Here is a 13,793-nt window from a genome sequence, read left to right as displayed (position 1 = left end):
AAAAACAACTCAAGCCTACTCAACCTCTTTTCATAACTTAAATGTTGCATCCCAGGCAGCATCCTGGTGAATCTCCTCTGCACCCTCTCCAGTGCAATCACATCCTTCCTATAATGTGGCGATCAGAACTGCACACAGTACTCCAGCTGTGGCCTCACCAAAGTTCTATACAATTCCCATCCTGACCTCTCTGCTTTTGTAATCTATGCAAGTGTCTAGGAAGTGTCTCATATGCCTTTTTCACCACCCCTCTAACAAGCCCTTCCGTCTTCAGAGATTTATGTACAAACACACCAAGGTCCCTTTGTTCCACAGAACTTCCCAGTGTCATGCCATTCACTGAATACTTCCTTGCCAAAATACTCCTTCCAAAGTGTTTTTGGACTTTTCAGGTTTAAATTCCATCTGCCCATTTGATCATCCTGTAACCCAAGACACTCTGCCTCACTGTTAACCACCAGCCAATTGTTTGTTTCATCTGCAAATTTACTAATCCTACTCCCCACATAGTCATCCATGTCATTTATATAAGTGATGAATAATAGGGGACCTGTAGTACGCCACTGGACACTGGCTTCCAGTCACTAAAGCAGCCTTTTGTCATCACCCTCTGTCTCCGACAACTGAGCCAATTTTGAAACCAATTTGTCAAATTACCCTGTATCCCATGTGCATTTGCCTTCTTTATAAGTCTCTCATGTGGAACCTTGTCAAAGGCTTTGCTGAAATCCATATAAAGTATATCAACTGCACTACCCTCATCTGCACACCCGGTCACCTCCTCAAAAAATTCAATGAAATTTGTTAGACACAACCTCCCTCTGACGAAGCTGTGCTGATTATCCCTAATCAGGCCTTGTCTCTCCAAGTGGAGGTAGATGCTCTCCTTCAGAATTGTCTCCAATAGTTTCCCTACCACTGATGTGAGACTCACTGGTCTGTAGTTCCCTGGCTTATCTCTACAGCCATCTTATTGGAGTGACTCCAATAGCGTGCACTGTTGAGAGAAAGTTGACAACACAACTCCCTGAATGTGAATGACAGAACTAGTGCACTCCAGACACAAATGAGAATGCAACATGGTGGTTATGTTACTGGACTAGTATTCCAGAAGCCAGGACTAATGCTCCAGATACACGAGTTCAAATCCCACAATAGCAACTGGGGGAATTTAAACTGAATTAAATCAATAGATCTTGAATAAAAAACTCTCGTCTCAATTATATTAATTATGAAACTACCAGATCATCATCAAAACGTTTTGGTTCCCGAATGTCCTTTAGGGAAGAAAATCTGCCAGCCTTACCTGGTTTGGCCTACGTGTGACTCCAGGCCCACAGCAATGTGGCTGTCCTTTACAAAGTCCTAGTAAACCACTCACTCCCAAACAGAATAGCCAAAAAGGGATAAAATTAAAGAGACCACCTGACATCGACCTAGATACTGGATATGACAAAGGCATAGTTGTCCCTGCAAAGTCCTCCTCACTAACATCTGGGTACTTGTGCCAAAAAGGGACAGCTGTCCCACCAGACCGGTTAAACAACAAACTAACATGGTCATATCCACCATATCATATCTTCCAGCAAATGCCCCAAGCTCATCCATCACCATCCTTCGGTATGCCCTTTCTCACTGGCAGGATAGGGCCATCAGAGGTGGCAGCACAGTGGGGAGGGAGTGGCCCTGGGGATTCTCAACATTGACTCGGGACCATAAAGTCTCATGGCACCAAGTCAAACATGGGCAAGGAACCCTCCTGTTGATTACAACTTACTGCCCACCCTCAGCTGATGAATCAGTACTCCTCCGTGTCAAACACCACTTGGAAGAAGTACTGAGGGTGGCAAGGGTAGAGAATGTCCTTTGGTGGGGACTTCAATATCCATCACCGAGAGTTGCCCGGCAGCAGCACTACAGACTGAGCTGGCCAAGTCCTAAAGGCCATAGCTGCTAGATTGGGACTGCGAAAGGTGCCGAGAGAATACAAGAGGGAAAAAGCTACTTGATGTCATCGTCACCAACATAATGGCCCAGCACGTCCCTCAAACTAACACTACCATCAAGCCAGGGGATCAATACATAAAGCAAAATACTGCAAACATTGGAAATCTGAAATAAAAACAGAAATACTCTGCAGGTCGAGCAGCATCTGTGGAGAGAAACAGAATTAAAGTGTCAAGTTGATGAACCTTCATCAGAACTGTTGAGTTCCATTTGCAATTCTTTCGATGCAGTGCGATCTGGATGATATTTATGCCAAGGCTAGCTAGTGGTAAGTAACATGAAGTGTCATTGACCTGAAATGTTAACTCTATGGTTCTCTCCATGAATGCTGCCAGATCGACTGAGGTCCAACACTTCCTGTTTTAAGCTAGGAGGCCAACCCATGTTAAATGAGGAGTGTAGGAGAGAATGCCAGGATCAAAACCAGGCATACTAATCCAAAGATGGTGAATTGGCCATGCTAAATTTCCCCTTAGTGTCCTAAGATGTGTAGGTTGGAATAATGAGTCATGATAAATGTGTGAGGTTACGATGACAGGGCAGGGGAGAGGGCCTGGGTAAGATAATCTGTCAGAGATTCAGTGCAGACTCAATGGGCCAAATGGCCTCCTTCTGCACTGTAGGGATTCTCTGATTCTACCTAACCATGAGGTGCTAACCCAGTGAAGCTACAATAGAGGGACATCATACATGTTAAACGACAGAAGCAACTGGCTCTAGAGCAATCTCAGTTCCAAACAATCCTGCCACGTACAGTCAAGCATAATGTTGGACAATTAACTAATTAATCGGAGGAGAAAGTTCCACAGACATTCCCAGCTTTATTACTGACAGACCTTAGAACTTCATTGCAAAAGGCAAGGTTGAAGCACTTGCAACCATCTCTAACTCAAGTTGGCTGATCCATCTCAGCCTCCTCCTGAGGTTCCCGCATCACAGATAACAGTCACCAACCAACTCAGTTCACTCCACCTGATATCAAAAAATGTCTAAAAGCCCTGAGTACTGTGAAGGCCATGGACCCCGACAACAGTTCAACTGTGGAACTGAAGACTTGTGCTCCAGAAATAGCTGCCCCCCCAGCCAAGCTGTTCCAGTACAGCTAGAAATCTGGCATCTACCCAACAATTTGGAAAGTTGCCCAGATTTATTCTGTACACAAAAAGTAGAACAAATCCAATCTGGCAAATTACTGCCCCATTGGTCTACTTAAAATTCTCAGCAAAGCAATGGAAGGGTTTATTGACAGTGTTATTAAACGGCTCTGACTCAGCAATAACCTGCTCACTGACACTCAGTTTGGGTTCTAGCTTGGGTTATACAGCTTCAGAACTCATTATAACCTTAGTTCAAACTCGGACAGAGTAGTTGATTTCCAGAGATGAGGCTCTTGGCATCAGGCAACATTTGACTGAGTGTGACATCACGGAGCCGCAGTAAAATTGAAATCATTGGGGATCAGGGGGAAAAGGATGGCACGGTGGCACAGTGGTGAGCACCGCTGCCTCACAGCGCCAGGGACCCGGGTTCGATTCCCAGCTTGGGTCACTGTCTGTGTGGAGTTTGCACGTTCTCCCCATATCAACATGGGTTTCCTCCGGGTGCTCCGGTTTCCATCCACAGGCTGAAAGATGCGCTGGTTAGGTGCATTGGCCATGCTAAATTCTCCCTCAGTGTACCCGAACAGGCGCCGGAGTGTGGCGACTAGGGGATTGTCACAGTAACTTCATTGCAGTGTTAATGTAAACCTACTTGTGACACTAATAAATAAACTAAAACTAAGTCCCCACTGGTTGGAAATCATACCGAGCACAAAGGAAGATTGTTGTGGGCGTTGGAGGAGAATTATCATTGCTCACAGATCACTGCAGGGATTCCTCAGGATAGTGTCCTGGACCCGACCATCTCCAACCGCTTCACCAATCACCTCCATCATTAGCTCAGAAGTGGGGATGTTTGCTTATGATTGCACAAAGGTGAGCACCATTCACACCATTCCCAATGCATCAAGACTTGGACAATATTTAGATTTGGGCTGATAAGTGACAAGTACCATTTATGCCACACAAGTGCCAGGCAATAACCATCTCCAACAAGAGAGAACCTAACCACCTCACATTGGCACTTAGTGGCTCTGCCATCACTGAATCTCCACTCTTGGGGCTTACCATTGACCAGAAACTTAGCTGAACCAGTCACATAAATACAGTGCTTACAAGAGCAGAATTCGGAAGTGAGTAACTCCCCTATGGTCTCCCCAATGTCTGTCCACCATCAACAAGGCACAAAGCAGGAGTGTGATGGAATACTCCGCATTTGCCTGGATGAGCCCACCTGCAACACTCAAAAAGTGTGACATTATCCAGGACAAAGCAACCCAATTGATTGGCACTCTATCCCGCCAACTTAAACATGCACTCTCTCCGGCACTGATGCATAGTGGCAGCAGCGTGCACCATCTACCATTTGTATTGCAGCAATTCAACAAGGATCCTTTAAAAGCTGCTCCCAAACCTGTGACCTCTACCACTTCGAACTAAAGGGCAACCAATTCTGCTCATTGGAGCACCATCACCTGCCAGTTCCCCTCCAAACCACTCACCAGCCTGACCTGGAGCTCTATCACAGTTCCTTCACTGTTGCTGGTTGCTGGAGCTCCTTTCCTGGCCGTATTATAGGTCTACCTACACCAAATGGACTGAAGCTCTTCAAGGAGAGCGTCCATTCCCAAGGGCAAATCCAAATGAACAATAAATGCCAGAAATGCTCCCGCCCCATGAATGAATAAAAAACACCTTGTGGATCCATTGACCCCACAACCAATTCCATCAAATAACTCTATTGCACTCCCAAATGGAAACAATAGAAATGTAATACTTGATAATTAATACTTGTCAGCAAGGATGAGCTGTCTAAGAATGGAAATCCAGAGGATTGAACCTCCAATGTTTCAAGTAAATTCACTGGCAAATGCTGACAGGTTTCAACATTGAATCCTGGTGATAAATGGGACTATCTGTTAGCACAACATTCTCCAGCCAAGATAAAAGGAGTGATTTGAGTTTGATATTTCGCTAATTGTAGCAATGAGCAGGATTGGTTACCCTGAAAATCGCTGAATTGCCAAGGTATGTGCACATGATTTCCAAATGGTGGCACAGTGGCACAGTGGTTAGCACTGCTGCCTCACAGCACCAGGGACCTGGTTCAATTCCTGCTTCGGTCACTGTCTGTGCGGAGTCTGCACATTCTCCCCGTGCCTACGTGGGTTTCCTCCAGGTTCTCCGGTTTCCTCCCAAAGTCCGAATGATCATCATAGAAACCATAGAAATCATAGAAACCCTCCAGTGCAGAAAGAGGCCATTCGGCCCATCGAGTCTGCACTGACCACAATCTCACCCAGGCCCTACCCCTACATCCCTACATATTTACCCACTAATCCCTCTAATCTACGCATCCCAGGACACTAAGGGGCAATTTTAGCATGGCCAATCAATCTAACCCGCACATCTTTGGACTGTGGGAGGAAACCGGAGCACCCGGAGGAAACCCACGCAGACACGGGGAGAATGTGCAGACTCCACACACACAGTGACCCAAGCCGGGAATCGAACCCAGGTCCCTGGAGCTGTGAAGCAGCAGTGCTAACCACTGTGCTACCGTGCCGCCTGGTGTGCTGGTTAGGTGCATTGGCTGTACTAAATTCTCCCTCAGTGTACCCATACAGGCGCCGGAGTGTGTTGACTAAGGGATTTTCACAGTAACTTCATTGAAGTGTTAATGTAAGCCTACTTGTGACACTTTAATCCAATTGCAGGCTGGACCATGGGGCCTGAGGGACTGTTCTGTGATGATGTGGCGTTCATTAAGTAGCAAATGAGGTTTGCGCCGTGATATGCTGTTATACTCCATATCACATTGCATAATTACTTTTCCTTGTGGTTTTAAAGGGATATCGTCCTAATAAAAAATAGATCTGGCAAACTGATTTCATTTCAGAAGAAAGGGTTGTATTGACTGCGATCGTGTTAAGTGGGGAGTCAGCAGAAATAATCAAGAGAGATGCAAATGTTTATTTGCTATCTTGCCTCTCACAGTATAATGCATGAATACAGCGCCTTTGACATAATAACACTCTTCGAGACACTTCATAGGAGCATTGTCAGACAGAATTTCACACAGACCCACATCGTGACATAGCAGGAGAGGTGACCCATAGCTTGCTCAGAGAAGTTTCAGAAGCATCTTAATGTGCGAGAGAGGTCGCGAGCCAGGGAGATTTAGGGAGGAAATTCCAGAGATTACTGGCCTAGGCAGCTGAAGGCAGGTCTGCCAATAATGGCCAATGACATTGAAAGAAAAGCAGCAGAGCAGAATTGGAGGAGGACGGGGAGTTGTAGGGCTGAGGAGGAGGTTAGAGAGATGGGGAGAGGCGAGGCCATGGAGGGACTTGAATACAAAGATGTGTTGCTGGACTAGGCGCCAGTGTAGGTCAGTGGGCACTGGGTGATCAGTGTAGGTTAGTGGGCACTGGGTGATCAGTGCAGATTAGTGGGCACTGGGTGATCAGTGCAGATTAGTGGGCACTGGGTGATCAGTGTAGGTTAGCGGACACTGGGTGATCAGTGTGGGTTAGTGGCCACTGGGCGCCAGTGTAGGTTAGTGGGCACTGAGTGCCAGTGTAGTTTAGTGGCCACTGGGTGATCAGTGTAGGTTAGTGGCCACTGGGTGATCAGTGTCAGTTAGCGGCCACTGGGTGCCAGTGTAATTTAGTGGGCACTGGGTGATCAGTGTCGGTTAGTGGGCACTGGGTGATCAGTGTCGGTTAGTGGGCACTGGGTGATCAGTGTCGGTTAGTGGGCACTGGGTGATCAGTGTCGGTTAGTGGGCACTGGGTGATCAGTGTCGGTTAGTGGCCACTGGGTGATCAGTGTAGGTTAGTGGCCACTGGGTGATCAGTGTCAGTTAGTGGCCACTGGGTGCCAGTGTAATTTAGTGGGCACTGGGTGATCAGTGTCGGTTAGTGGGCACTGGGTGATCAGTGTAGGTTAGCGGACACTGGGTGCCAGTGTAATTTAGTGGGCACTGGGTGATCAGTGTAGGTTATTGTGCACTGGGTGATCAGTGTCGGTTAGCGGACGCTGGGTGCCAGTGTAATTTAGTGGGCACTGGGTGCCAGTGTAGATTATTGGGCACTGGGTGATCAGTGTAGTTTAGTGGGCACTGGGTTATCAGTGTAGGTTAGTGGGTGCTGGGTGCCAGTGTAGGTTAGTGGGCACTGGGTGTCAGTGTAGCTTAGTGGGTGCTGGGTGCCAGCATAGGTTAGTGGGTGCTGGGTGCCAGTGTAGGTTAGTGGGCACTGGGTGCCAGTGTAGGTTAGTGGGCACTGGGTGTTGTGTAGGTTAGTGGGCACTGGGTGATCAATGAACTTGGTGTGAGGAATGATGGTGGCAGCACAGCTTTGGATGAGCTCAGGTTTCTGGTGACTGGATGGTGGATGGCCAGCCAGTGGAGTATTGGAATAGTCAGGATTTACAGGTAACAATTATATAGATGTGTTTTAGCAATGGCTGAGTTGATGCAGGCATGGGGATAGGTGATACAGTATTACAGAGGTTGTAGGGTGAGACCTTGTTGATGCAGAGCGTATAGCTGAATTCACAGTGTTCAGTACATGGGCGGCATGGCGACACAGTGGCACGGTGGTTAGCACTGCTGCCTCACAGCGCCAGGGACCCAGGTTCAATTCCCGGCTTGGGTCACTGTCTGTGTGGAGTCTGCACATTCACCCCGTGTCTGCGTGGGTTTCCTCCAGGCCCTCCGATTTCCTCCCACAGTCCAAAGAAGTGTAGGTTAGGTGCATTGGCCATGCTAAATTCTCCCTCAGTGTACCCGAGCAGGTGCTGGAGTGTGGCTTCATTGCAGTGTTAATTTAAGCCTACTTGTGACACTAATAAATAAACTTTAAAACCATGCTAATCGCTAAGTTACAGTAAACATGATTTGGACTAACGGTTGTTCTCTGTTCTTCAGGCTCTACAGAGCTATAACGAGGGGAATATTGATGGAGCCAAAAAGCTGGCACACATAGCGATGTTAGTTGCCATAGCAGCCATTATTGTTGGATTATTAATTATCGCAATCTCTTGCATCGTTCACTTCTCTATGGTAGGCTCTTTTCACTTTATTTCTTTTAACCTGTCCATGTTTGAAGTAGATCTGATATTTGAAAGTTGATGATACCAATTGAATTCCGACAGCTTTGACAAAAGTGATTCAGAGTTATCAGCTGCCACTTTCTGCATCTTCTCTCATTCACAGAAATGGGTGACGTTTTTTTGAAAAGGTTTACCAAAGACGTCTTTGATTTTAGGATAGATGGAAAAAATAATAAGAACATCGGGATTCAGATGTAACTGTAAAGGTAACGGTCTTAGGCTGGTGAATCCGGAGCTTGATTGAGAAGATGTGAAGCTGAGATTGGGAATGTTTACAGGGTTCAGGCCCTGGTCTGTGCTGAGTTAGCTGTCTTCAACTCTAGGTTATAATTAGGGGAGATGGCGACATGGTGGTAGTGTCGGTAATGTCACTGGGTTGGTAATCCAGAGGCCCAGGCTCATGCTTTGGGGAGTCATTATGGCAGCTGGTGCAACTTCTATTCAATTAATAAATCTAGAAGCTAATGGTGACCATCAAACTATCATCAACTGTCTTAAAAACCCATCTGCTTCACTAATGTCCTTTAGGGAAGGAAATCTGCCATCCTTACCTGGTCTGGCCTACTTTGTGTCTCTGCACTGTTTGAGAGCACATTTCCACTCCATCTGACGAAGGAGCAGCGCTCCGAAAGCTTATGGTATTTGCTACCAAATAAACCTGTTGGACTTTAACCTGGTGTTGTGAGACTTCTTACTGTGTTCACCCCAGTCCAACGTCGGCATCTCCACTATATGTGACTCCAGATCCTCAGCAATGCGGTTAACTCTTAATTATCCTCTGTAATGAGCTAGTTAGCCACTCAGCCACTGGGTGGCACGATGGCACAGTGGTTAACACTGATGTCTCACAGCGCCAGGGACATGGGTTCGATTCCTGGCTTGGGTTACTGTCTGTGTGGAGTTTGCACATTCTCCCCGTGTCTGCGTGGGTTTCCTCCGGGTGCTCCGGTTTCCTCCCACAGTCCGAAAGACGTGCTGGTTAGGGGCATTGGCCATGCTAAATTCTCTCTCAGTGTACCCGAACGGGTGGCAGCTAGGAGATTTTCACTGTAACTTCATTGCAGTGTTAATGTAAATTCACTTGTGACTAATAAATAAACTTTACTGACTTTACAGTTCCAGGGCAATTAGGGATGGGTATCAAATGCTGGTCTTGCCACTGGTGTCCACATTCCATCAAAGAATATATTTTAAAAAGTAAGCTTCAGTGCTCCTGGGTTAGAGGAGGTTGGCTATCCAGTAACCCTTACTCTAAAGTACATGTTTGTGAAAGGACAAGTTCAAGTATGGTAGTGAAACCTGCCACACTTTTTTTTATTCATTCGTGGGACATGGGCATCGCTGGTTGGCCAGCATTTATTTCCCATCCCTAGTTGAGAGTTAACCACATTGCTGTGGCTCTGGAGTCACAAGCAGGCCAGACCGGGTAAGGACAGCAGATTTCCTTCCCTAAAGGACAAGAGTGAACCAGATGGGTTTTTCTGACAATCGGCAATGGCTTCACGGTTATCAGTAGATTCTTAATTCCAGATATTTGTTTTTATTGAAATCAAATTCCACCATCTGCCGTGGCGGGATTCGAACGTTAGCTGAGTTTCTGGATTAATAGTCTCATATAATAATTGGGCGGCACGGTAGCACAGTGGTTAGCACTGCTGCTTCACAGCTCCAGGGACCTGGGTTCGAATCCCGGCTCGGGTCGCTGTCTGTGTGGAGTCTGCACATTCTCCCCGTGTCTGTGGGTTTCCTCCAGGTGCTCCGGTTTCCTCCCACAGTCCAAAGATGTGCGGGCTAGGTTGATTGGCCATTCTAAATTGCCCCTTAGTGTCCCGGGATGCATAGGTTAGAGGGGTTAGTGGGTAAATATGTAGGGATACGTGGATAGGGCCTGGGTGGGATTGTGGTTGGTGCAGACTCGATGGGCCGAATGGCCTCTTTCTGCACTGTAGGATTCTATGATTCTAGCAATAATACCACTCGGCCGCCACCTCCCCTGAATAGTGTTGAGACACTTGCTGTCCAGGCTCATACATGATGGGTGATTACTATACCCAAGGACTTGAGGGAGACAATGGCATCATGGTAATGTCACGGATCTAGTAATCCAAAGATTCAGGCTGAGCTGTGGGGATATGGGTTCAAGCCCCAGAACCACAGCTAGCGGAATTTAAATTTAATTTGTAAGTCTGGAATTAAAAGCTAGTCTTAGCAATGATGACAATTGTTATCTGGTTCACTAATGTCTTTTAGGGAGGGAAATCTGCCATCCTTACCCGGTCTGGCTTATAAGTGACTCCAGACCCATGACAATGTAATTGCCTTCTGAGCAAGCTGCTCAGTTTAAGCACAGTTAGCGATGGGCACCACGTGCCAGCAAAGCCCACAGCCCTGAAGGATTTCTATTTGTATTTCTTGCTGCACTGTTCAGGAGATTAATCCTGAATTCCAGGAGATTCCAGGATTGTTGACAAATCTAATTCCTGGCCATTGATCTGGAGTTGAAGCACTGGGGCCAATTGTGCCAGAATTTGGCAGAGCACTGATTCCGGTGAGAAAAATGGCATGAATGATCCTCCCATTCAGGCCATGGAGGTCTCAGGGGCATACCCTCCCTCCACTCCCCCACCTCCCCGATTCACTCCCCCACCCCTCTGATCGGACTCGGCACTTCCTAGCACTGCCAGGTAGACACTGCCAGGTTGGCATGGTGCCAACCTGCCAATGCCAACCTGGCTGTTCTAACCTGTACCGGGGAGGCTAGGCCACTGCCATGTCCCTCTCTCCTGGGGACTATACTCACCTTTATGCCCCTGGGGAGATCCCCACGACAGGTTCAGGTTTGGGTGAACCTGCTGTAAACCGCTCCAATAGACGGCGAGGGGGCGTGCCAATTATATTCAAATCCATTCAAACGTATTTAAATCTGGTTCACACCAGCATTCTAACGAACAGCGAGAGTAGGCTCAAGATCTCACTCAACGTCTTCCTGAAATGTGACTTTTTAAAGAATTAACAAAATGGTGGAATAATACCAAACAATTGTCTTTTCTTCCATTTGAAAATGCTCCAATATTTCTTGAAGTTCATTCAGTTCAAATGTGAATGTTTGTGATTGGAAGAAGCAGGTCTAAGGAACATAATAGCAGAGGCCTCAGTGACTCCACAGCAGAGGGCACGATGTTATTTTTGGAAAGCTGGCTGTTCATGTGTCGAAATATTCGGAGGTTGCATTCTGTGATCCTGCGCTCCTAACAGGAAGTCATATTTAAAGAAGGTGCAGTTCAGAGAATCAGAGTCCTCACCTGGTACTGGTCTGAACTGGAGTTCCGTGTTAAGGTATACAAGACCAGTTCAGACCAGACTGGCCAATTCCTGAGTTTTCCTGGTTTTTCTATCTTCTTAGAAATGTCTTGAGATGAAGAAGGGTTTAAAGAGGGAATTCTGGAGTGTGCAGCTAGAGTTTCACTGTTTATGGGACTATCTAACAGGATTTCCTTCTCTGTGAATGCTGAGTGGTGCCAAGGTACAAGTTGGTACTGGCTTACAAACAAGACTGAAAATAGAATAAAATATAGGATACACCTCTCATTCTGCTGTGTAGCATCCTGACTGACAGCTGGTCAGCACATAACAGTCTGTGAGAACTCTGACGTGGAGATGCCGGTGTTGGACTGGGGTAAGCACAGTAAGAAGTCTCACTGTTGGATTTTAACCTGGTGTTGTGAGACTTCTTACAGAACTCTGACCCACAGCACTAAAACAATGTCAAAAATCTAGGCTTAGTTAAACTTAGTTCCTCTGGTCCCATGTGGGAGAATAGGCAGCAAGACTCCACCAATTAGAGGAGGTGATGGTATTATTGCTAGACTATTAATCCAGAAACTCAGCTAATGCTCTGGGAACCCGGGTTCGAATCTTGCCATGGCAGATGGTGGAATTGAATTCAGTAAAAAATATCTGGAATTAAGAATCTACTGATAATCATGAAACCATTGTCAATTGTCAGGGAAAACCCATCTGGTTCACTAATATCCTTTAGGGAAGGAAATCTGTTGTCCTTACCCAGTCTGGCCTACATGTGACTCCAAAGCCACTCAACTTCCCTTGGGCAATGAGGGATGGGCAATGAGGGACGGGCAATGGGGCCAGCCAGCGACACCCATTTTGCATGAATGAAGAAAAAGTGGCCCCGGTTCATCACAATCTCTTTCGCTCCAACCCAGGAGGTGTCCCATTCTTGAAGATCATACTTTGCCAGGTCTCCTTTGGCTATCAGTTTCTGCTCAGCGACTCTGCGCTGTCGTGTGTCGTGAAGGCCGCCTTGGAGAATGCTTACCTGAAGATCCAAGGCTGAATGCCCGTGACTGCTGAAGTGCTCCCCCACAGGAAGAGAACAGTTCCGACGCGCCACAGCGAAAAACCGCACCGACCTCCTCAGAAGACAAACACGGGACACGGTGGACAGAGTACCCTTCGTCGTCCAGTACTTCCCCGGAGCGGAGAAGCTACGGCATCTCCTCCGGAGCCTTCAACATGTCATTGATGAAGACGAACATCTCGCCAAGGCCATCCCCACACCCCCACTTCTTGCCTTCAAACAACCGCACAACCTCAAACAGACCATTGTCCGCAGCAAACTACCCAGCCTTCAGGAGAACAGTGACCATGACACCACACAACCCTGCCACAGCAACCTCTGCAAGACGTGCTGGATCATCGACACGGATGCCATCATCTCACGTGAGAACACCATCTACCAGGTACACGGTACATACTCTTGCAACTCGGCCAACGTTGTCTACCTGATACGCTGCAGGAAAGGATGTCCCGAGGCATGGTACATTGGGGAAACCATGCAGACGCTACGACAACGGATGAATGAACACCGCTCGACAATCACCAGGCAAGACTGTTCTCTTCCTGTGGGGGAGCACTTCAGCAGTCACGGGCATTCAGCCTTGGATCTTCAGGTAAGCGTTCTCCAAGGCGGCCTTCACGACACACGACAGCGCAGAGTCGCTGAGCAGAAACTGATAGCCAAGTTCCGCACACATGAGGACGGCCTAAACCGGGATGTTGGATTTATGTCACATTATCAGTAACCCCCACAGCTTGCCCCTGGTCTTGCATAATCTCACCAGCTGTTCTGTCTGGAGACAATACACATCTCTTTAACCTGTGTTTAATGTTCCCTCCAACCACATTATCTGTACCTTTTAAGACCTGGCTGGCTGTAGAGATTTGCATTCTAATTAGTATTCTGTAACTTGATTTCTGTGTCTGTGCACTGTTGGAGAACAGAGACCACTCCATCTGACGAAGGAGCAGCAAGCTCCGAAAGCTTATGGTATTTGCTACCAAATAAACCTGTTGGACTTTAACCTGGTGTTGTGAGACTTCTTACTGTCTCTATGTGATAACCAGGACCTTATATAGGAGCACTGGTGAAAGATGTCCAGCTTATGTGACACCTTTTCTGTTCTCCTCTGTGTCTCGCTGGCATACATTGGGGATGGTGGGTTGGTTGAGGCTTCCATTCGAAAGGAATTTTTGACTCCATCAAATAAA

At 47.1% G+C, this 13,793-nt stretch overlaps 1 protein-coding gene across 3 annotated transcripts in view; it reads left to right on the top strand.

The window, feature by feature from the left end:
* LOC144502705 (transmembrane protein 233-like) overlaps window positions 1–13,793 on the top strand; it is a 49,435-nt gene that overhangs the window by 12,872 nt on the left and 22,770 nt on the right. For 2 of the 3 annotated variants that reach the window (XM_078226932.1, XM_078226933.1), the window contains exon 2: window positions 8,041–8,175. In XM_078226932.1, coding sequence (XP_078083058.1) covers window positions 8,041–8,175 — 135 coding nt within the window. Of the gene's footprint in view, window positions 1–8,040; window positions 8,176–8,328; window positions 8,432–13,793 lie in introns of those variants that run through there. The other variant, XM_078226931.1, reaches the window with a different exon arrangement.

Source organism: Mustelus asterias, chromosome 13, assembly GCF_964213995.1.
Source record: "Mustelus asterias chromosome 13, sMusAst1.hap1.1, whole genome shotgun sequence".
In the NCBI taxonomy this organism is placed as follows: Eukaryota; Metazoa; Chordata; class Chondrichthyes; order Carcharhiniformes; family Triakidae; genus Mustelus; species Mustelus asterias.
This window is presented reverse-complemented; position numbering and strand designations above follow the sequence as displayed.